The sequence below is a fragment of the Pituophis catenifer genome, unplaced genomic scaffold (genome assembly GCF_029215685.1).
Source record: "Pituophis catenifer annectens isolate HBS135680 unplaced genomic scaffold, rPitCat1.0.hap2 SCAF_2, whole genome shotgun sequence".
NCBI lineage: Eukaryota > Metazoa > Chordata > Lepidosauria > Squamata > Colubridae > Pituophis > Pituophis catenifer.
In genome coordinates this window covers 91,655,178-91,680,146 of record NW_027256882.1, presented here as the reverse complement: position 1 = coordinate 91,680,146, position 24,969 = coordinate 91,655,178, and the positions used below count along the sequence as shown (strand labels likewise).

Here is a 24,969-nt window from a genome sequence, read left to right as displayed (position 1 = left end):
CTATTGCTCTGTTAAGATTAATTATTATTAATAATCTGGCAGGTTTGTAGGATGTTTCTAATAAAGTTGTTTACATCAGATAGTATCAAGCATTTTGTTCCAGGATGAGCACTTACCTGTGGAATAATGAACCCACTTAACACTAATTACTGGTAAGTATTATCTCATCAGATAAACCTTAATAGTTTTAGCAACACACAATTCTAATTGTGTAGAATTACCTGAAAAGAGAGGGATTTTAGTGCTTTTAAGTCAGTCTTCTTCTGTTGCATGGGACAAGTTCACATAGTTTTCTAAGCAACATATTTGGAAATTGTTTGCTCTTGTCTACTTCTTCCTAGAGCTGAGTGTGCCTGGGGTAAAGTCACTCAGATGACTTCCATCCCTATGGCAGGAATAGAACTAGTTGGTTTCCCATTCCTGGTACATTGGTCCAATGCCTTAACCACTAACTAAACTGTCTTTGGATATCGATATATAGTATCTGAATATGGGGGGAAGAGAATTTCCCATGCCCTCTGTTTTTTTGACATAGCATTTGTACAGCTTTGTTATTACAAATATCTTTTTCTTGTTTTTTTGCAAGGACAGTTCATATTTTTCCAACCACAGATAACTTGGATAGAATTTCTTTCTGGAAAGCATTATGACTCAGAAATACATAAATCTTCCAATGAGACAACCAGGCAGATGTTTTTTTAAAAAAAACACGTCAAGCATTTCAAAGAGTCATTTGTTGCTCCAAAATCTGCAATTATAATTTACAAAGCTTTACTGAATAAAAAATGTATTTTTCAACATTCCAAGTCAACTTGAAAAAGTTGGGAGCTTTTGTTTCTTAGAGAAAAAGACACTTCTTTCAGAAACAAAAGCTCTGTTGAGATGTGAAAATAAGTTTGCAGGATGCAGGAAAATTTCTTTAAATGTTTAAACAGTTTTTCTGAGATCTGGAAGATAATATTGAAGTCTGATATCAATGGCTGAAATATAGCTGTGATCTTCAATGGGATCTGCATTGGTTGCCAATTTGTTCCCTGATTCAAGGTGCTGGTTTTAACCTTTAAAGCCCTTCCTGGCATAGGACTGAGGTATCTGAGGGAGTGCCTCTCCCAAATTATATCTTCCTGCTCAATAAGATCTGGGAGAGATGGCATTGGTGAGAGACTGGGAGAGACTCACTTGGCGAGTCCCAAGAGACATGCCTTCTGTGTCATGGCATCCATCTTATGGAACATTTTCCTCCCTGAAATTAGATTAGCGCCATCCCTTTTGATATTCCAGAAGGCCCTCAAGACTTGGCTATATTGTCAGGCTGGGTCTCCCAGGCAACCAGAGACTTGCTCAGATTATTCCATTGTTGAGGGAGCTATTTTCCTCTTATATTATTTCTCACTTTTATGATATTAATATGGATTTTTGTGTTTTATATTTTTGTTTTTATCTGATTGTTGAGTCCTGCTCAGGGTTACTTTTGGTGAGAGGGGTAATTATACAATTTTGATTAATAATCAGTCAAAAGATTATTTGTTTCAGTGAGATTTTGAGCACCGTAGAGAAAAATCTTCAAGGGACAAAGCAAAGCGCATGGCCTAAAAGTAGCAGCAAGTTATACTCTCTCTTCGGAATTATTCCAGGAAGAATAAGAAATTGTTGCTTCATGGAATCAATTGCCTAGGCATTTAAAGTCATTTTTAAGGATGTATATGTGAGTAAGTGGCAGTATCTTCAGTGATCCCTTAGTACTTGGAGGATAGAAGGCTATAGGTGATCCAAAGGCTGTAGGTTTAAAACAATTCCCAGGAGGCAGAATTCCTGCATTGTGGTGAATGCATGGATATAGAGTCATTAAGAACTAAATTTGACTTATCAGATACAAGGAAATGGGATTTATTAGCATGCATCCTACTGTGAAGGAACTCCATCTGAAATATCATCTGAGTCAGCATTTGAAATGATTAGATGGATTTAAATTCAATTTAATAGCATTAATTTCCCCTCAGATTCCTACTTCCTTGGCCACTAACAAAAAAAAAAAAAAAAAAAAGCAGCATAGGATACAATGAAGTGGGGGGGGGTAGTCAAATGAACATTCTGCCTTGAGGTCTTCAAAATGGTATTAAATGTTCATTTAGACACAGAAGCTGCAGTCTGAAGGATTAATTTAAATTATTCCACTGACTGGGCTAATTCAATGGTTATAAAGTCATGATCTCCATGGGAACCTTTCACAGTTTCACTAATTGCACATTTCAGATGCTGCAGTTAAAATCTCTTAGAACAAAAGCTTTCTGCTTCATTGGCTTTTTTGAGTAAAATTCTTCTCTAGCAGAGAGAAATTTGAAAAATGTTAGATTTTTGCACTAAGCTTCCAAATGTTCAAATTTAGAAAGAAACCTTGTTTCAATAGACACCAGTAGACACAAACCAGTAGAACCAGTAGACACAATTGAACATAGTGGGAGTTGGTTTTCAGATGTGGTATGTGGAAGTCCTAAAGATTCCTAAAAATTTTGGGATGCATCACTAGAGGGGATCACCAGCAGGGAAAAGGAGGTCCAAATTCCACTTACAGTGTATAGGATTTAATCAGACCCCATTTGGAATACTGTGTCCGGTTCTGGAGACCTCACTTTAAAAAAGATATAAGTTTGAGCAAGTGATAGACAAAAACGGTGCAAGCTCTGAGGGATAAAACGTATCATGAGACATTGGATGAACTGAATATGTACAGCCTGGAGGACACAAGGGAAAGGGGTGACTTTATTGAAACGTTTAAATATATTAAGGGTATAAATAAGGCTCTGGAAGATAGTATTTTCAATATTAAGCAAAAATCAAGAACATGAAGGCATAATGTCAAACTGACAGGAGGGAAGTTCAAAAGTAATGTTAGAAAGCATTACTTCACAGAAAGAGTAGTGGAAGCTTGGGACCATCTTCCAGTTTAAACATGCTTGGGATAAAACACCTGTCCATCATCTGTCAAAAATTAAAAGATGAAAAATAAAATATATATATATAAATTTAAAAAAATATCTCAAAGTGCAGACTTGAGGACCACTAGTCTTTTTCTGCCATCAGTTTTCTATGGTTCTATGGCACTTCTGAACAGGAATTCACCAACAAAATTGCCTGTACCTGTGTTCCTAAGAAGATAACATCCACAAAATAAATATGTGCTTATTTATATAAGATTTTTATAGTATTTAGGGGAGAGTCAGTGTGGCCTAGTGGTTAAGGAGCTGAACTAGGAGCAGTGAAACTACTCTTACCTTAGTCAGGAAAGCCAGCTGGGTGATTTTAACCAAGTTGCATTCTTTATGGACCAACCACCCACAGAGTAATTCCATCCTGAAGGCATATAACATTTCTACTATTTATTCTCAAAGTAACTAATAGGGTCCAGGCTTCAGCACAGAATATGGGAAACAAATGCAGACAAATATACCAATATTGCAAATAAATTTGCAACTTCTTGTTTTGTCATCTTAAACTCCAGAATGCATGCTTTCAACTTGCTACAAGCACCATTCTGTACCGAGCTACCTGACCAATTAAAAGACAGCCTTTAATTTTGTTAGAAATGAAACCCTGCAAAAAAGTATCAACCAATTTGTTAGCAAAAAATATTTAGGAATCCCAGCAATCTCTTTGCTAGTTTACTTATTCATGACATCTTTGATTAACATTTCAAAAACAAGGACTTGAAAGCTTCATTATTGCTTCATTCATTGCCAAAGCAAAAAAGAAACTTGTTACTCTGAAATTTAATATTTCATGCTTTGAAAAAACCCGTATTTGCTTGAATTCATCTTGAAAAATAATTGGAGGTGGGAAGTGACAAAAACAGCATGATGCCATCACAATAGATTAAAGGAGTGGATGTAGTGTCATGATGGTACAACCTGCTATTGCCATTTTGATGAGTCTTTGATCATGCCAATGCCTCCACACCTTTCACAACTGGCATATTCAGGGACAAGACTACATTCACAATTATTCCTACACAGAATGTATGGCTTGCCCTATATACAGTTTTTAATTCATAAAATGTTTTAAGATCTCCCTATTCATGCAGGTGACTGCATACAAGGAGCCAATGCGAAACCTTTGTTTCCTCGTACTTTCGGTACTAGGTATAAGATTATGCACTCTTGTATAAATTGGTATAGATTGAAGGTTATACTTTTGAATTTAGGAATTGTACATAACCAGGAATCTCTCTCTTGGAGCAAAAGTCCAGTACTAAACAAGGACAGGCTGAAAAATCTGTTGATCTTGCTGTAGATAAACAAAGTGTTCATTGTATTTTCCAAGTAGATATGGTATACTAGCTGAATATTCTCTAAGGTAACAATCTTTCATTCCTCACTCCTGTCAGGAACTATAAAGTTGTTTTGAAGATTATTTAGAATCTCTTCCCAATCCAGAACACAGCAATTAATCTCTCAAAAAGCAATTTCATATCTGTTCTTATGGAGCAAACTTTCATATGTAAAGATGATTTGGAAAAGCACCAAATATTAATCACCTGACAAAAAATCTCTTTTACATCATGATTTTCCTGCCATTATAGATGGGAAGCACCATTCTCCAAACCTAAAATAGGCTTAGTGTAATCCCAAATCTCAAAGAAAACCAAACCAAATTTCCTCCCCAAGAAACCCAGGAAAATACAAGGCATTCTTGACCTTCTCATATAAAGACATTCTTGTATTACCCCTATTCTTTGGAGTGTTGTATGCAAATCACCTCCACCTACTTTCATACCACCTCGGATAATTTAAGTGATAGCAATTCATACGAACGTATGTACCCTTTTGTTCATAATTAAATTTAGACCTTGGTTTCTCTCTCTCTCTTTAAGTGATAGCTCCAGTATAATAAATACATATTAAAAATGTATTTTAATATGCATTTATTTATTTATTTTGTGTTAAAATAAATAAAATCCATACAATAAACACAAAACGCTTCACACAAAATGAAATCTGAAAGCTGCCCTCTTTTTTCTTCGTCTTCACCGAGAGGCTTCTTCCCTAACTTCTCTGAGCAGCGCTCACTTCTTGAAAGGACAAAAAAAAAAAAGGGGGGGGGGACTTCTGAAAACCGAAACTCGGAAGTCCCACGTGCCAGCCTCCGACGGCCCCTTCTTTTCTTTTCTTGTCTCTTGCGCTTCCGCGACCCGGCCGTTTGCAGCCTAATGCTTCGGAAACTGCTTCCGGTTCGTGAGGGCCCTGGCTGCCGGGGGTCTGGTTATCGGGGCGGTCTCATAGAAGTGAGGTAGGGTCGCCGGCGGTTCTTGTCCTTTCTTTGGGTGCCCGATGGGGCTGCCTCGGCTAATAAGCCATTCCTGAAGGGAAGGGATCCCCCCTCCGATTCAGGAAAGGGCAGGCAGCGCGCCGGAGGATCTCCATCCTACATGCTCGCGATCTGCATGCAGGTGGATTTGCTCCCGAGGGGCGTCCGAAGCTCCCAGGTAGCCTTTGGGGAGAGAGAGGCAGTCGCTGCAGTTCGGTTTCTGGCTGAGTTTAACGTGCCAGCCTGGCTCGGTCTGACGGGATCTGTCTCGTAAACTTCTACGCCGCGGGGTGCGCTTTCCGCTTGCAAAGAAAATGGGACGAAAGCCCTAGCGCGGGTTAGGTTTAAAAAAGAATTTTGCTACTACCTTTCCTCCCGCTGCTGTCCCCTGCATAAGAGAAGCCGCTTTCTGCAAAACCACCACGTTGTAGTAAACAGCTCAAACAGTGGTAATTTACTGAAGGGACAATAGTGTTCCATGGAGAAAATTCTCTCCTGTGCCACATTGTATTGTACTGGGAGTTTGAAATCGATAAAAGTAGATGCTTTGCTTCGAGTAGGGTTCCCTCTCATAAATGGTTTGAGTCTTCATTTGCTAGAATCAGATTTCAGTGGTTATTTAGGCAAGGGGTGTCTGGTCTGTCTGCCAGATATATTATCGTTGGTTAAGGGATTGTTAAACTGAGTAGATTTTCTGTATGGTGCTGATGTGTGTGTGGGGGGGGGGCGGGAAATATAATGCATATATATCAACATGCAGTGCATTCAAATCTCTTTTCAAAGTTCTCTTTTTTTAGAGATTTGAACGCATTGCATGTTTTGCTGATCTGTTGATCTGTATACAAGCGATGTGGTTATGATGTTATTTTCTCTGTCACTTTTTGCCCTCTGATTTCTAAATACCTCTCTATTACACATACTTTCCTAGGAGTCTGCTTTATTAAAGTTATTAGAACACTATTGTGTAAAAGAGAATATAGAAGTCTGTAAGATGTTGCAAAAATAATGTCCTGGAGCGCAATCAGATACGTATGTATTGAGAAGTAAATCCCATTAAGTGTGTTGAGGATGACACTCAAGATTAAGTATCTGGGTTGTTTGTCCTATTATATCTAAAAAAGGTTAGATATCTGGGATTGTCTGACCATTTTTCTGTTTGTTTGTTTATTTATTTATTTATTCTGTTTTTTCATAGGATTGTTTTAAACGTATGTTAGAAATATGGCCGTATCTCTCATTATTAAATGGGGTGGGCAAGAATTTTTAATAACTACCTTGTCAGAAGAGGACACAGTGTTGGATCTCAAGCAATCACTCAAAGGACTTACAGGAGTGCTACCAGAACGCCAAAAACTTCTGGGACTTAAAGTAAAAGGTAATCTTCTCCTTGACTTTCTTCGTTAAGTGAGGTAGCTGTGATAGTGCTGATTGTTTAAATGACTAAATGTTAAAGCGCTTCTTAAAAAATAATCTAACATAAACCCTAGTCCCGTGATGGCGAACCTTTGGCACGCATCCCACAGGTGGCACACGGAGCCTCTGTGGGCACGCGAGCCATCGCCCAGCTCAGCTCCACCACGCATGCGCGTGTGCCTCCTGCCAGCCAGCTGATTTTTTCGGTCTCTGGTGCAGGGGCGGGGCGCATCCGGGAGATGCATATGCATGCATGGGGATCTCGCACATATGCGCTGGGTGGGAGGGGGTTTCACGTGCATGCGTGGTTGGGGGAGCACAGGGGGAGCAGTGTGCCCCAGTGCCAAAATGGGAGCGTGGGCGGTTGTGCGCACATATGCAGAGGGGTGGGGGGAGTGGGACAGGTTGCACGCACATGCGTGGGGGGTTATGTGTGGGGCCGGGGCATGTGGGGGGTATTGCATTATGGGTCTGGGCACATGCGTTCAACCCCCGTGGTCCCCCCGCTTTTGGCACACAATGGCAAAAAGGTTAGCCATCACTGCCCTAGTCTAAGGTTTATCCCTCAAACCCTGTACAAGACGCAGACTGATGCTTGTGCAATCAACAATAGTCCATCCTCTTTAATAGAATATTCTGGTGATATATTAATACATAGAGAGCTGTTCAGCTAATTTTTTGTATGTGCTGTGTGTGTTTGTTTATGTGATATACATGTGTATGTGATATATATATATATCTCCATTTGTTTTCAAGGGAGCTTCCTTTCTAATGCAGGCATATTCATTTATGAAAAAAAATGGAATACAGTTGTAGCATGTTAAAGGGTTAGAAACAACAATGTATCTATCCAACAAATTAAAGAGAAAGACTATAGCTTTAGGCATACTTGTTTTTGAAGATCTTTGTTCATTCCCCCTTGGGATTTTCCAGTAGTGTATTGGCTGAATGGATTAAAATGATTTATTTATATATTTGTTTCTTAGAGTAACATCCCTTTTTTACTTCATGAACTTAAGGCAGTGTACATACCATGTTTCCTCGAAAATAAGACCCTGTCCTATATTTTTTTGAACCCTGAAATAAACACTTGGCCTTACTGCCATGCGCTCAAAAGGCTGATTGGGCTTATTATCAGGATGTCTTATTTTGGGGGAAACATGGTAGCATATTTTCCTTAATGTATTTTCCCCAATCCTCTGAAGCAGATTGGACTGAGATATTGACTAGGTCAGTGATGGCGAACCTTTTTGCCATCGCGTGCCAGGAAGGGGAGGCGGGGGAGGTTCGTGTGCGTGTGCGACCCACGCTCCTGGCACATGATGGCTCAGTAGGCCCGTTTTTCTTTCTCACCTGGCTCCACATCCTCTCTATGCATCTGGGGAGGGCGAAAACAGCCTTCCCCATCCCCTCGGAGGCCCGAACGGGCCCGTTTTCCAACTTTCGGTTAGATAGGAAGTGACTTTTTTGCTGTCCCGAGCCTCCAGAGTCTCCTAGAGAGGCTGGGAGCTGAGCCAGCGTGCCAGGTGACATGGTTCCGCGTGCCACCTGTGGCACGCGTGCCATAGGTTCGCCATCACAGGACTAGGTCATCGTTAGTCGAGTTTTCATGGTTAACTTTGAACCTGGGTTTCCGTGATTCTTGTCAAACACTTAATCACTATACAACAACTCAAATACTCTTTTCAGAGTATTATTTATACTTGGAATCCTAATAGGATTTGGAAATGCGATAGATGGGACAGGGCCATCCTTGAGCGCACAGTACAAATGAGACACAAGTTGAGCTAGTGTCTCCAAGCATGGCAGATCAGAGTCAGCAAACTGCTAAGTCACTGTTGGGACATGGCTATTCATCCTAGCTAATTTACCTCCACACCACGTTTATGTTTGTGAATTGGGCAGTCATTCCAGTTGAATGAATAAATTGCTTTTAACATCCAAACAAATCAGAATGTGTAAAACAACCAACACTTGCAAATTTAGCTGTAACAGTCAGGATTGGAGTTGAAAATTATAAACACATAATTTCTAGGTTATTTAGTTACCTGCATTAGCAGGAAAAGCTGAAAAAAAAATTTGCTTCCAGTAATGTACAGCTTGTTTCTTAATTTTCTACAATGTTTGTATTGGTTGTGATTGCAGTAGTTTTAATATCATTACACAAAGGAGTAAAGTGCAAGTTAACGGATTTCAGCAACCTAAGAAAAACAAATGAAATTGCTCAGGATGTAAGCCCCAGCTGTTCTTCAGACCAGCTGTTTTTATTTGAAAAGAAAGAGAAATATTTGTCTGAATGAAACAAAATAAATACCAAGCTGTGTTAGAGAAGCAGCCAGCAGAATTCTGATTTATTGAAGCCTTTCCAGCATGCATAGCAGAAAAGTAAATAGCAATAGCATTTAGACTTATATACCGCTTCACAGTGCTTTACAGCCCACTCTAAGTGGTATACAGACTTAGCATATTGCCTCCAATAATCTGGGTCCTCATTTTACTGACCTTGGAAAGATGGAAGTCTGAGCCAACTTTGAGCCTGGTGAGACCCGAACTGTATGCATGCATGCATGAAAAATGAGCAAACAAACAAACAAATATGACATCTTACCTCAGGGTAACTCTGAGCATCTTTCAATCATTAAAAAAAAGTTATATAGAAAGAATTTTGTCAACATTGATTTGTTTTATGTGGTTAAAGGGATATTTTGCTTCATTGACCTTAATGTGTCAGTAATATTCAAAAATGTCATGCAGAATAAGCAAGAAGACGAAATTGCACACTGTTACTTAAGAAGTCTAATCTGTTTATATTGCAGGCAAGCCAGCAGAAAATGACGTGAAGCTTGGATCATTAAAATTAAAACCAAATACTAAAATCATGATGATGGGGACTCGTGAGGAAAGTTTGGTAAAATATCTTCTTGTTCTATTAAAGCACAGATACCACTTGCTAATGGCTATAAAACTCACTAAAATGTAACCATCAAAATCATGTTAAAATGATGTAAAGAGCCTGCTTTTGTGAAAACTTTCAGTGTGGTCCTTTGTGTAAGTATTTGCCTTTGCACAATACATATTAATGGACCAAATTTATTATTCTAAATGCAGGATTCCTATATAACATGTGAATTTATGGAATGCAGTAACATTTGCTTTCCATTTTATTTATATCCATGTTCTTTTTGTTGTTGGCAGTAGCCTTTAATTAAATGGCAGCTGCTGATTTCCTGTGAGTGTCTATCAATTCATTCAACCATGTTTACTCTGTTAATTCCTATAGTATGAATAGTTATAAAGAAATCATTGATCTGTAGTTTTCCCCCTTCAAGCGCAGCACTCAAAAAAGCCAAAGAGTCGGCTATTCCTGTGACATTCCATTGTACCCTGCAGCTGATTTCTCCAGGTGGTTACAGACCTAGCCTTCTTGGGCTAGCACCTTCACTTATCCTCTTAGGAGTTCCTAAGCTCTCATCTCTTCCCATTGCCCTAGCATGAACAAGTGTGATGGGCCAGTCCTGGCTATAGGGGCTCCACACCATCCACTGACTATATTTCCCTTTTTAATCTCTGTGCAACAAGGCTTTGTAAATAGAGTCCTGAAGTTTTGGAGACTGCTCTTCATGCTTTGCTTTCCCTGCCTTCTTTTTCCTTTTCTAAGCCGTTGGATATTTTTATCAGATATGTAACATTAGGTTGTTTTATGCAGCAACAGAAAAAGTAGTTTTAAGAACTTGAATTAAATAAACGTTATTTGATAAACTAAAAAAAAAAAAGAAATCATTGGTGTGGGTTGCAGTCCTTTGATTCTTAAGATCCTGTCGTGAAGGCCATTGGACAAATCAGATTCTCTTTTTCAAGGCCTGTGAGAATGAATGTTCCAACTTGAAAAAAAGAGATTCAGGATTTGTTTCCTTTCTTGGTTTCTGAACAAACATTCCCATTCCTCCTGTCCCAGTAGCACTCTTGAAATAGGAGAGCAAAAGAGAGAGGATTGAGATATGTAACATGTCACAAGATAGGAAGAGGGGAGATATTGCCATCAAGCACTTCTACAGCTCCATGATACTTGTAGAAAGAAATTTAGCACAACGCTTGACTTGGGCTGAACTTTTTCTCCCATTGATTGAAGTGGGAAAGATTTAAAAAAATTGGAGTCTTTAATATTAAATGTGTAGACTGGATTTCCCCTTTTCTTCCCACATGCACCAAGATCCAAGTTCTGTGTGAGTTCCAGATGTTTGAATGGTAATCTGAGTTTATTCTTTGCTTATAAATCCCAGGATTTTTAAATGCTAAAAAGACTGCAGCTGATTTATTTGCAGGAACAATCAAGTAAGAGTGAAGGGATGCTATGCTGCAGCAGACAAATCATTTCATAGTAAGCCAAGGCTCCGTGGCTGTGTGGCTGCTTCTTTCTTTTTTCTTTTTTGGGTAATCCACCAAATTAGGCAAACACATGACTATTTCTGTGCTAATTTGTTTAAAAAATTACCTTCATTATAGGAAGATGTCCTCGGGCCACCTCCTGATAATGAAGATGTAGTCAATGATTTTGATATTGAAGAGGAAGTTGTTGAAGTAGAAAATCGGTGAGTCATGGAGTAATAAGTGAATGACTAGCTAAAGAAACTACAGCTATATGATGCTTATATTGTTTGTGTTTAGGGAGGAGAATCTGCTGAAAATCTCCCGCAGAGTTAAGGAGTACAAAATAGAAATACTGAATCCTCCAAGAGAAGGGAAGAAATTGTTGGTCCTTGATGTTGACTACACATTGTTTGGTAAGTCATTAACCTTAGGTTGAAACTATTACTCGCTGTTTAATGTTGTATATCTTGATTGTTTATTACTTTTACTGTATACTTTATAGCTCTTACAGTATGGTTTACAACAGGGGTGTCAAATTCAGTTTCATTGAGGGATGCATCAGGGTTGTGTTTGACCTTGGGGGGCTGGGTGGGCATGGCCGGGGTGGGCATGACCAGCTCAACGTCACTCATGTCAGGGGCACCTGTGGAGGCCCAAGTTCTCTGCCAGCGAAAACGGGTTCCCGAGCTCCATTTTTGATTGCGATGGCCTCCTGCATCCCTCTTCCCACAAAAACAGCTTGCCAGGGCTGCCTGCGGCCCTCCCGAGCTCAGTTTTCACTGGCAGAGGCACTTCAGGCCAGTCCTTCACTGTTTCCAGGGCGGCCCCATGGACCAGATCTAAGCATCCCACGGGCCGGATCCGGCCCCTGTGCCTTGAGTTTGACACCCCTGGTTTACAATAATAATTATTATATTTCAAATAGTGATCGTTTGAATAGTAGCAAGCAGATCGTGGTGACAACATAAAACCATAAGATAGCAAGCAACATGAAACAAACGTTTTAGGCATCTTTTGAAAAACCACCAGTGAGGGGAATATAAACATATTTAAGTGAAATAATTTCAATAAGTCAAATTGATTATGTAAATATTTCATCTGTTAAGAGCCTTGGTGGCGCAGCAGACTAAAGCACTGTTAAGTAACACCAGCTGCCTGCAATTACTGCAAGTTCAGATCTCACCAGGCTCAAGGTTGACTCAGCCTTCCATCCTTTCGAGGTAGGTAAAATGAGGACCCGGATTGTGGGGGCAATAAACTGACTTTGTATAAAAAAGAACACCGCTTTGGGAGGGCCCGAAAGCCCTACTAAGCAGGTATATACAAAAGTATGAAGGCTATTGCTTAACGCATTGTAAGCTGCCCTGAGTCTCTGGAAAAGGGCGACATATAAATCGAACCAATAAATAAATAAATAAATCTCCTGTTACCTGCTAATCCAGTGGCCCTTAATCCACAGCTGTAAAATATGTTCTCTAAAGCTAATTGTATACATATGGTTACTTCTTTGGTAAACATATGAGTCAAGGCTTTAAAGATAAAATGCTGAACATAAAAGCAAGCAGGCAGTCAATTGGTTGCAGTCATGCTTTTTAAATGTATGCTTACTCTTTATAACGCAGGGGGAAAACACTGATAACAGTAATTTCATATATCATATCACAGTAAGCATTATACATCTCTGTGAGATAGCTTTAATTAAGTAATATTTAAATTCAGTTGTAAACAAAAATCAGAAATCAATAGATCAGTTGAAACAATGTGTACAGATCGTGATTCCAGGTAATCAAAGTTTAGCTCCCTGTTTTAAATGCAACAGAGATAGAACCTAAACTAACAAGAATCTATGCTGACGATAGTATATGTAAAAAAAGGTGAAAAACTGGTGATCACTTAGGCCTAATGTTGATCCCCAGCTTATTGAAATCTGATTTAGCAACTTGGGAGTGTAACATTCACAGGGTAGTTACCTTATTTTTTTAATTAAAAGTTTTACTTTTAATTAAAAACGAAACGAAAAGTAAGAGAAAGAAAAAATGTAGGAAGTACAAAAACAAAATAGAAAGGAAAAGCTTCCAAGTTCCTTTGCAGCAAATATAAGCAAAATTACAAAATAATCTCTTATTCTATGATTACAGAAAATGCTCTTTCTTTTCTATTTTCCAGGATTTTTTTCCTAATCACCCAAACCACTTTTTCATTTTATGCAATACGTTTCTAGGCGTTTCCAGACAGCCATAAATGTAATGTTTTCTCTCTAAGCAAAGAAGTTAATTTAGCCATCTCTGTAAGGATTTTTTAAAGATTTTTTTTTATTCCACCTTTATTATTTTTATAAATAACTCAAAGTGGTGAAGATACCTAATATTCCTTCCTTCTATTATCCCTACAACAACAATCCTGAGAGGTGAGTTAGGTTGAGAGCGAGCGCAACTGGCCCAAAGTCACCCAGCTGGCTTTTATGCCTAAATTAGGGCTGGAACTCAGTCTCCTGGTTTCTAGTTTGATGCATTAACTGCCAGACTAGTTCCAATATGTTCACCAACTATTACTCCATTGTAGTACTTTTCCACTTTTAAGCTTACAGTAATCTCACTCCAGTTATCATATATTTTTAAAAATCATTATTAGGCTGGTATAAAGTAATTTAGTTTCACTCTGTGGAATAGTGATTCTTTGTATTGAAGTGAGGAGGCAGTGTTTTGCCTTAAACTACTTCAGGTCTGGTACTGCAGAAGAAGACTCCCATCTCCCCCAAACTATCTGAAATGGAACCAAGGCTGTTCAGCATTGGCAATTACTGTAGGGATTGTCTAGACCAGGTGTGTAGTCATGGCGATGTGATGTGTCATATCGGGACTTTTTTCCCTTTTGCTAAATCGGGCGTGGCCACCGTGTGACACATCCAGCCTGCAAGCCGAGAGTCTGACAGCTCTGTCCACACTGTGTTCCAGAAAACCTCCAAGACACACTGTAAAATTGTTTATAGGATTCACTAAAACTGCCCATCTTGGAAGACTTTTTTGGTGCTTTTACTCCAAGCTGTCCAGCTTTAGCTCATAGTGAGGAAACTGCATGTAATGTGGCTTTAAGTAGTCAACATGGGAAACCATGAGAGCACTCCAGGTTTGATGGCATAGCATGGAACTGATGGTTGCTATGCATATAGTTCCACATTTTGATGCAATATTTGGAGCAGTATACCTTTCAGATAAATTTAAATTCTACCTATCAGCTGGTATGGAGGTAAGAGATTGGAATTTTTCCTCCTTTCCCTTCTCTGCAAAGCTCTGATTTGTAGTATTTTAGGCTTTTTTTAAAAAAACTGCAACTAGCTTAGGTCAGAATGTCAATCTACGGGGATGATGTTCAAAGAAATTTGAACAGAGTCAAATGAATCGGACAACTTTCTTTTCAGATCACAGGTCATGTGCAGAAACAGGAATTGAGTTGATGAGGCCCTACCTTCATGAGTTTCTGACCTCTGCTTATGAAGATTATGATATTGTGATTTGGTGTAAGTCATTTACTTTACAAACAGAAATGATTTTATTACTTGCCATTTTTATTTGCAATGCATGAGTCTGATGATACATATTGAAACTTATGTTTCCATCTTTTTTTGGTGTTCAGTCTTTCTGTTACATTTAATCCTGCTTAATTTTGGGCAGTTGGACAAACTATGTTGACAAAAAATACAGCTTGGGGGGAGGGTTAGAAATTCCTTTGGAAAGTAAACCAGAAATACTGCACTTTGTCCAAGACATTGGGAATGATACATTATTCATAATTGGCAGATTCCCTGTGCCTTATCATTCCTTATTACAAACTGCTTTGAAAGCTTTCCTTGATCTCCAAGAAGCGTAGTTGCTCTGGTCGAAGAGCGAGAAAGAGGTGACGGGGTGTGATTCCAATTTTTTAAAAGATGTGCAGTTTTTAGATGGTTCTTTGAATCTAGACCATGAGGCATCACTCTCAGCACTAGTTATTGTGTCATTTATCTATTATTCTCTTGGTCTTCATATTTTATAAAATTATGTCTTAATGCTTCCTCCTGATTTATATTAAAGTGAATGTCATTAAAGTGAATGGGCAATAGAATAAGTCTATACTTTACATATACCCTTTGGATTGTTTCTATATTTATTGATATGTTCATTTATTAATTTATGGTGGTATTATATGTTTTCTATCTCTATCGACAATCAATTGGCTTCTAGCTAGGAGTTTTGATACCTCTTCCAATACATCTGAGTAGTACCAGGTTGAGGAACGCTTTCTTAGAAATATCCAGAATCATCAAATAAGTAAAACTAGCTGCAGGGATGCACAGCTCCTTCTTAATAACTGGTGGGCAAACTCATTGGGCTTGAATAGGTAGGGTGATTTCTTAATAATAAGAGAGTGAAAGCTAAATTTAAAAATATCAAAATAATTACCCTTATTTTAAAAACAGAACAACTTTTCATTTTATAATTTCTTTTTCTACTTCAGCTGCGACTAATATGAAATGGATTGAAGCCAAAATGAAAGTAAGTATTCCATATGCCTTTCTCTTTATAATGTTCTATTTAGATTGTTTAGAATTTGTGTGGTTTTTAAAATGATCTATTCACAAAATTCTAAATTTACTTTAAATTAGAATACCAAATTCTGGTGTTGATAAACTGACGTAAGTAAATCCATTGGCTTAGATCCTTACATTTCCACAAATAATGTATTTTAATTCTACAGATGGGAAGTTCCTGCAAATAAATAGACAAGGAGTTCATTTTTCACCAATTCTCCATTTATGCCTTAGAAATATCCTTGTTGTTTGAACTATTTGGAAGGTAGTCTTGTGAGTTGTAGAGGAGCAAAGAAATTGACAAAAATTAACCCTCTTTTTAACCACAGGACCTCAATTCAGTCAGATTATTTTCTGAATAAAAAGGACCTTCCTTCTGAGGAGTTGAATTCTGAATCCAGGTCATTGGAGAACTTTTCGTAGGAGAATTCATGGGATTGTTATTTCTCATATATTTCCTAGTAAAGATTAACAGCCAATGTACTCTCATATGTTGGCCTATAGTTAAATGCCAAAATAGTAGCAGAGTCTTGAGTTAAATCTGTAGGAATCTAATAACTACTCACCACCAGTTCCTGAAATCATCCTACATTTTTCCCTTCTGGAGCAGATATTTCCCAATAGATCCCTCAAGCCTAACCTGTAGACATAGTTCCCAGAGAAACATTCCCATATATACATCTGAAGAATGGGGAAAATAACAAGAATGTCCTTTTCTTTGCTGTGCCCATTTTTCAGCCCAGCTGGCTTCTCACCATATTAAATAATGTATTTGGCAGGACTTCATGTAATCCACGACATAATTTTCCAGAGGTCCTAATTCAGACAAAGCCATGCAAAATCACTCTAGCTTGTCACTTACTCAGCTCCTCACAGACTATATGTAAAAAGCCTAAACCTATTTCTATTCCTGCAGCCTGTTTCGAACTACAGGAATAATGCAGCTGTATTTGCAGACCACAGTCAATGGCTATGGTTGGTGCATTGGAAGTTCTGGAGACAGGATGTATGGCCAGCTTTAGACACTGCCAATAAAAATAGGAGAATGTTGTTTTATTTGAAATATCTTAATTGCTTTCACAAATTGGGATATCTGCATATAGCCATGATAGAAAATATGTCCTATTTTTAATCTTTAACAATTAACAGTTTGTGAATGTATAATCAGGAACGAAAGAAGGTATTTTACTTAAATGAGATCAGTCCACTATAGAGTTTCTCTCTGAAAGAGATGGGCAATTCTTAAATATGACAATTAGTTTAGGTGATAATAGTAGTTGCAGACGAATCAAAAGCTACCATTAAGCAGTTTATCTTACTTTAAAACTACCATAATTTTGTGTAATACTTAATAAACTTGTTCATAAGATTTGTGCTTTTACATGACATCATTGAACATTCTTAGCTTTTGAATGCACTGAGCACTTCTATATAAACATGGGTAGCACTTTTATATACAATATACAGTATATAACCAAGCCCAAAGGACTGCTAGGTGTTTTGGCATCCCATTCCTGAAGCCAAGCACATTTTCAAGCATTTCCCATCAAAACATGGTCTCTGACTTGACAATAGTAGTCATTCCAACTAGGTGCAAAAATGAAGCTGTTCTGATGTATGGAAAGAGCACTGTCTCTTGCAAATAGTTTGTTACACAAAAAAAAATGCCAAGCTGCTCAAACATGTTGATTTAAAAAAAAATTGTTAAAGCACCTTTTTCTTTGAACATTAGAATGGCCTTTTGTAAAGTAATCTTTTTATATTTCCGATCCTTTCAAAATGTGCCTGTAAATAACCTGAGAAATAAAAATAAAATGAAGAGTGTCTTCTATTGACTATAATAACTTAGTAAAGCAGCCAATTCTGTTCCTTTCATTGACTGCAATGCCACAATTTGTAGGTACAAATTGGGCAGCCTATACATTTTTATAAACAAACAAGCAAACAAGGCCTGCCTGCCTTCCAACCCTAACCCTTCACAGTCTCTTTCAAGAGAGGAGTGGACATTTATTTTAACATGTTTTAGCTAGTATTTTTTTTATCTCTCTTATTTGTTAGGCAAATTGTTTCTGAATTACAGCAGAGAGGAAGTTAGTGCACAAAATTTCAATCATTGTTCTTTTTGCATTTCAGGAGCTGGGAGTAAGCACCAATGCAAACTACAAGATAACCTTCATGTTGGATAGTGCTGCCATGATAACTGTGCACACCCCAAGGCGAGGCTTAATTGATGTATGAGCAATTACTTTTCTATAGAGGGGATATTTTCTCAATTTTTAGAAGTCTGTTTATTTAGGTAGTCTATTTATTTATTTTATAAAATGTGGATTAAGCACCCAATGACTCCCAGTCAAACCTTTTCCATCAGCAGTATGTCTAAAAGATTATTGTATGCAATCCTCAGGGATTAGAGTATATAGTTCAATTATTAGTATCTCCAAAGTGGGAACTCCACAGTAAAATAATTTAAGGAGCAATCATTTTAGATGATTGAAGTATTCAATACAAATGTACACTTTTAAGGACTGTGCAATTTGTTTTGTCTGCTTGAGGCATCTGGATTGCAGTATATATCTTGTAGAAAGGGAGGGAGATGCTTGAACAACTTTAAAAAGTGAGACAAGCTGCAGTTAATTCTCAAATTTCCCAAATTAATGCTGTGATGAATTACAGAGTTGGAGATCTTATCATCACATATTTCATTTTAAAGATTACTTTGGAATAAATTCTATTAAATTCAGTGATATGTATTCCAAGATAGTGAGTAGACAATTTTAGACTTAAGGTTCCTAAAATTGTTTAACTCAGGAATTTTAACTTGATTTTCTTCTAACTTTGCTTCTATAGGTGAAACCTCTAGGAGTTATATGGGGCAAATTTTCAGAGTTTTACAACAAGAAAAATACTATTATGTTTGATGACATTGGTCGAAATTTTCTGATGAACCCACAGAATGGACTAAAGGTAATTTTTTATTTAGAAAAAAATATCAGCTGACTAAAAAAGTTAAACTCGGGTAGATTTATATTTGAACAGTTTTGATGCTTTCATTGGAACCAGTCTTCGATCCTGCCAGCATTGTTGCTACTAGGAGGGTTGTTTCCTTTTTTTTGATGCCACTATCTACATAAATCCCTCTATTATGTTAAAACAACAGTATGGGGACATGGGTTCTGTTCTGAGCCTTAGTGGCTAAGTATTCCCAGTGATGGCTAACCTTTTCCGGACCAAGTGCCCAAAGCGCATGCGCGCACCCCCCCAAAAATGCAATATGCACACACACCCTGCATGCACTTCCCGTATGGATTCATGGATTCCCTGCATGCACCTTGACCCTCATTCATGCATGCATAGCGCACACATGCGTCCCACCCCATGCATGCAAACCCACGCATGCTTGCACGGCCCCCTGCATGCGCCCCACCCGCCACGCATGTGCAGCACAGACCTGAAGACCAGCTGGGGGCAGGAGGCACGCGCACATGCACAGCAGAGCTGAGTTGGGGCGATGGCTCGCATGCCCACAGAGAGGACGCTGTGTGGCACCTCTGGCATGTGCGCCATAGGTCCACCGTCACAGATATATCCAATCTGATATCGGAAAGAAAGACTTAAGTGAACTAGATCTCCGTGATCCTATTCCAGCACCTCACCCACTGACATCACACTGTCTTTCTGCTTACAATAATTTCACCAAGTTCTTTTAGAATTTGTGCAACTACTTCTGAGTAAGGCCACATTGTACTTTACTACTAACTTTTGGGTACAGAATGTGGTAAAAACCGTTTTGGTGCTAGCACTGATGCAATTTTTTAAAGTGCTCTTTTTTTTCCAGCTATGGAAAATATGGCAGGTACCCCTGATGGGCAGTAGCTAGTTTGGAGGAAGGCATGTGGGATTTTAACAAAACACTATGTTAGGTATGTTAAACCTATTTAATACAAATAACAAGAAAAATCACACAATTTTTCCAAAAGCTGCTACTTTTTTGGTGGCTGTGGGTTGCCTTTTCCTGATTCAGAATGCGTAAAGCATTTCAAATCTTCTCACAAAGTTGTCCAGAATATTAATTTGGTATATTATGTGCACATTAAAAAATGGGGAGCTGAAAGGCTTCCATAACACTTTTTGTTAGTTGATAGGAAATAAGGAGTTGAAACATGTAAATAAATAATATAGTATATAGTACTGCAGCTTTAGCTGCTGTACAACAACTATTTTCTGATTTATGTAAAATATATATGTAATGGCAATTGTTTGATATAATTGAATAATTCAACAGCAGCATTTTGTAACAGCATTACTGTTATTTTGCTAGTAACTGGTAGAAGTTTGTACCTGCTGGTGTTAATATATTCCTGTCAGAAGGGTTATTTAATTGGGGATAAATTTGTTCTAAACAGAATAAAAGTGTGTGGCATACATGTTCTGAAATGACTGGTAAAATTGCAGATTTGTTTCTTCCCATCCTCAAATTTGACAGGACTTTAGGAAGATGTTTTACTTGGCTGTCATGATGCAAGCTAGTATTGCCTTCCTAATCTCTCTAGTTTTGGGAAAATATAGCCAATGAATGGATATAACCTTAAAATCAGTGATCGTATGGAGGGAAACTTGATAGAGCGCAACACTGACAGAATAATAAAAGTGTTTCCTTCTGGGGGAAAAAACAAGCAGTGTTCAGATTTTATTGACAGCAAGACAAATTGTGGGTGACTGCTTATGGGAATGTTGCTGTAGGAGGAATTAAGACCAGATGTTTTACTAGATACAGCAAATTTTAATTAGCTGTTCCATAGAGCATTAATTTATTGTCATCAAGGCTTAATAAACATGACAAGTGGCTGGGATAAGTTTTATAATCCTCTTAGAAGGACATGGAACCTGGTTGAAACTATTGCAACAAAGGTAATAATAGTTCCTGTTCCAGTTAATTTTTGTTCTTTGCAATTAAATTTACATGGTGTACTTTTTCCTCCTCCTAAGTCACAGACTGTCAGGTTCATGGAGAAGCCAAACCTGTATTTATTTAATTTGGTAGAGCAAGTACTTTGAATACACAATTCTGTCCCATCTCAAGCTGCCCCTGAGGATTATCCAGAAGCTACGGCTAGTCCAGAATGTGGCAGCGCAGGCAGTGTTGGGTTTCTCACATTATGCTCATGTGACCCCACTGCTTTGCAGACTATACTGGTTACCAGTCAGCTTCCAGGTGAATTCAAGGTACTTCAGGGTTCTCATAACATAGAGCCAGAATAGCTGAAGGATTTCCAATCTCCAATTGTTAATGTTCCCATCCAATACGGTCAAGTAGAATGGGTGTGCTCTTGATCTCATCAATTAAATGGCATCATCTTGTGTCATCTTCTCTGTTCCAATGCCTGCCTTCTGAAACAACACCCCCTCCCAAAGTTCATATGACTCCCATCATAATAACATTTAAATTGAGACAAGTTGTCATAAGGCTATTTTCATCATTATAATAGAAGAAAATATACATAGCTCACAGTTGAGCTATGGAGTCTTTGGTACTCTCTGAGATTCATTCAGAAGGGGGAAACCTCACACTCACTAGCACTGGTGAAGTTAACCTAATCATGTAACCAAATATCTACAACAAACAACCAAGCTCAGAGAGCACCAAAAACTTCATTCTCTCGTGGGGGCTTGCATATATTTGATTGGAAGGAAAATAGTGTATTATAGCTCTGCTACAATCTGATGACTGTACACTGGAGGGCAGTCTTGCTCTCTAAGCAACAAGTCAGAGTAGCCAATGTTCTCTGTGAGAATGATGCAAAATGGAAAGCTGGTAAATTTAAAAGGAAGTTTTATTTCTGGAATGAGCTTGCAGTAAGTGATTACATTTGAACAATAGTCCATGCAGTACTGTTTTTGTGTTCCTTTATCTGACATGCAATTGTATTTTCTGTCCAATACATAGAGGCAATTATTTACACTAGTTTAGCTGGTTTGAATATAACGGGTGTTGTTCAACGTATCTAGCTGATGCAAATTCTCAAATGTAGAATGCCAGGCTTCTGTACTCTCACATGCAAAACCTAGTGGCAAAACCTTTTTATGGCAAGTACAGTTTTTGTTAGAAAGGTTCAATCAAAGTCCCATGCAAAAGGAAATTATTCTTGCTCTCAAGTTGCAATATGCTGCCTCATGGCTAATTTAAGTGCGTGTACAGTATTAGTAAAAAAAAAAAAAATTATGCATCTGCCTGGATCTTTGAGTTGCTGCATGGATATGACTAGTACACAGGAGCATATTCAAGGTCCTTTGCACAGGATGCTCAGGATTTGTTGATCGTGGTGAGAGCGTAAGAGATCATTATGATCTGAGGTGGGAGGTTGGAGATTGGCTGAATTTAAACTGTGCCACTGATCAGCTAAAGCTGATCTACAAGATTAGGCTGCGAAATAGACCATCCACCATGTTAGTATACTCTTTATGTAATTAACCCCCATTTTATTTTTTGGTCAACAGATAAAACCCTTCATGAAGGCACATTTAAACAGAGATAAAGATAAAGAGCTTTTAAAACTTACTCAGTATCTCAAGGAAATAGCAAAATTAGATGACTTTTTGGAGTTGAACCACAAACACTGGGAAAGGTAAAGATTATGTAATTTGATATATAAGTGAATTAGGATTGGTCCTGAGATGTGTATTGCCTTAAAATTGTTAGAGAAGAGTTGCATCTTTGGCCATGAAGTAAAGTGCACTTGTGTTTGTTTTTTAGAATTCACATTCAAATGTTTAGGGAAATGAAAAAAAGGCAATCACATGTTCTGCAACCAGATCCACATCTTTTTCTTTCCCTGGTTGAATGGAACAATTTGAAGGGAAGTTGTAGGTATGCTGAGTTGAACTTAGTTTCAGTCCTTCCTAGAATTTGGCTCCTCAGTGCAATAGACCATATTTACAGCACCTCTTCAGATCTTCCTTCTCAGTGCCAAGAGATTTGGGAAAAATGTGTTCATCACACATTGCCTTGTAAGCTCTCTACAGATACACTTTTGAGTGTCTAAATAGGGCCAATATCATAACTGGAGGGTTGAAATGAAGCTGCCATTGCCAATCTGCCAATCAGCAGACTGTCTTCAGTGACCTTGGTGGAATCTGGTATCTGTTCTGTTCTTTGTTGGCTTTGGTTGAGGAAATGGGATCTCTCAAAATTCTGTACATGACTTGGCAGTACATGAGATTGAAGTGTAGTTGACTTAAGTGAAAAGCCATACCAAGCCCTTTACTAAAACTGTGAAGGAACATTATCCAAAGTGATGTGCTATTTCCCTTCCCATTATGGTTCTGAAGGCTACATGGTACCCAATCTGAAATGAATACATACATTAATCCAATATATATGTTTCCAGAATATCAATCAGCTCAGTAGCAGTTGTATCTGTTTGAAGTGCCCAGTGTTTCTGATTATGTGCATCATGTTAATGGGGAATTATATTTCATGTTATTGATTTCTTTCAGGTACCTCTCAAAGAAACAAGGACAGTAATTTTAATTTTGTGATGCTGAAACCAAACAGAAGATAGAGATCTTTGATCCTGTATAAGCTAGAATAAAGTAGTGCTGGACACTGACTTAATCCACTTGAGTGACTCTTACACCTGGCCTTTTGGTTTGTACTGGTCTCTTTCGTGAAGATCAGTGCTGACAAAATAAAGGAAAAGTAAACTCGGAGATAACCTTATCTCTGAGGCTATGTAGAACAATCTCCTTCTTACTGCTATTGTAGTATTGCCAAAAGTTTGAAGATTGTATTGTTTTTCATGGGGTGGGGGATAGAAAATAATTATTCAGTCTATCAGTACTGTAAATCAATTTCCAAATTCTGATCTTGACCATGGAGCCAGTTTTTTTGTATTCTCAGTTTGAGAAACAAGTACATTTCATGTTATGGTATTTAAGTTTATGAATTATAAATTGTCTGATTATGTAATGGTTTGTTAAGTGTTCCTTTTGTGCAGGAAAGCACTATCAAGAGGGAAATATACCTTCATGCGCAGATCTCAATGACAAGATCCTTTATACAAAATGTTTCAAATAAGAGAAAGGATTTAAACCTGAAGAGAACCAGGATTAACTTCTTAAAAGATGAACATTTGTTGTTCTGTTCTAAATTAATCTTCTTCAGGATACAAGTGCTGTCAGTGACAACATTCAGCAACAATTGTTCTAAAGCATCACATAATTTGTGCTGCTTTAGCCCACACTGTGGAAGTATGATAAATATTGACCGATAGTCCCTCACTGTGCTATTCTTATGCTCAAAAGCAGGTTGCCTGTTTCAAATTAAGATAACAAAATAGTTCTGAAGAAAGTAGAACAGGCATGCTAATATGAAAAATGATAATAAATGCATTTCTTAAAATTGGTGTCCTGTCATTCTTAATTTTATTACAGAAACTCAGCTTTAAGGAGTTAAGTAATATTTGATTTTAATGGTCAGTAGTGGTTCGGTCTTTGTGATATGTTCTTGCTTGAATCTAAGAAACTCTTGAGGGAGATATGAAACATACAGCAGTCATTCAGAGACTCAAATGCTAAGATGTGTTTTTTGGTGGATTGCTTTGCCACTGAGCTATCGCTTTGCCAGAAATTCAAAGCATGAGTTTAGCTAACAATTCAATTGAAACATGGATTGTTTCTTGAGATCAGCAGAAGTAAAACCTCTAGGGTAGGGATGCAAACCATGTATATAGCGTTATGTAAATTGGAATATGTTTGATTGATCATGAGAGGGCGGATTCTGTGAAGTAAGGTGGTTGGAACTATGAAAACAATGATACATTGAGAAAACAAAGACAATATTTATAAGCTTGGTTACTTTTATGAGCTTAAACACATAAACTTTACCTCATATTGACTTTGCTTACCAGAGCCTTTGTTTGCTTCTAGTATCGTCCAGCATTATCAATGTTCTTTAGCCTTCTAACTGTTTTATTGGTGAGTGGAACAGGTTTTATGGTTTATCAAGTCCTTGAAAAGATACTTTAGGGAGTGGCTTGGTTTGCTTTTCCTAACAAATGCCACATTTCCCATGCACATTAAAGAACCCTTAATTTTTCTTCTCTTCAAAATTTATTGCAAAACATCCTATATTTTTAAAAACATTAGTTTCTAATTAGTTATCAGCTTCTCCAAAATTTGTTCAACTTGTTTTTCCATGAATTCTCACCAATCAGCAAATTGTAGGTGGGGCCATAAGCTGTTGTCTTAGATGTATGAATGAATCATGCAGCATTGGTGTGACTAAACAATCCTCCAGCTGTAAAAAGAAGCTGTCCAACATT

The 24,969-nt window shown here is 37.9% G+C and overlaps 1 protein-coding gene across 3 annotated transcripts; it reads left to right on the top strand.

Annotated features, from left to right (window-relative positions):
* The first annotated feature begins 5,200 nt into the window (after positions 1 to 5,200).
* Positions 5,201 to 24,047, top strand: UBLCP1 (ubiquitin like domain containing CTD phosphatase 1). 3 transcript variants are annotated; one of them, XM_070933816.1, is made up of 11 exons: positions 5,201 to 5,283; positions 6,497 to 6,676; positions 9,531 to 9,622; positions 11,218 to 11,303; positions 11,380 to 11,495; positions 14,501 to 14,599; positions 15,577 to 15,614; positions 17,783 to 17,881; positions 18,497 to 18,613; positions 22,145 to 22,272; positions 23,144 to 24,047. In XM_070933816.1, exons 2-11 carry the CDS (start codon positions 6,523 to 6,525, stop codon positions 23,169 to 23,171), a joined length of 957 nt encoding a protein of 318 aa, XP_070789917.1. In that variant the 5' UTR covers positions 5,201 to 5,283; positions 6,497 to 6,522; the 3' UTR covers positions 23,172 to 24,047. The 3 variants fall into 3 exon arrangements, with proteins under 3 accessions (XP_070789917.1, XP_070789918.1, XP_070789920.1); XM_070933817.1 differs by lacking the exon at positions 22,145 to 22,272; XM_070933819.1 differs by lacking the exons at positions 22,145 to 22,272; positions 23,144 to 24,047 and adding an exon at positions 19,485 to 19,538.
* The last annotated feature ends 922 nt before the right edge of the window (positions 24,048 to 24,969 follow it).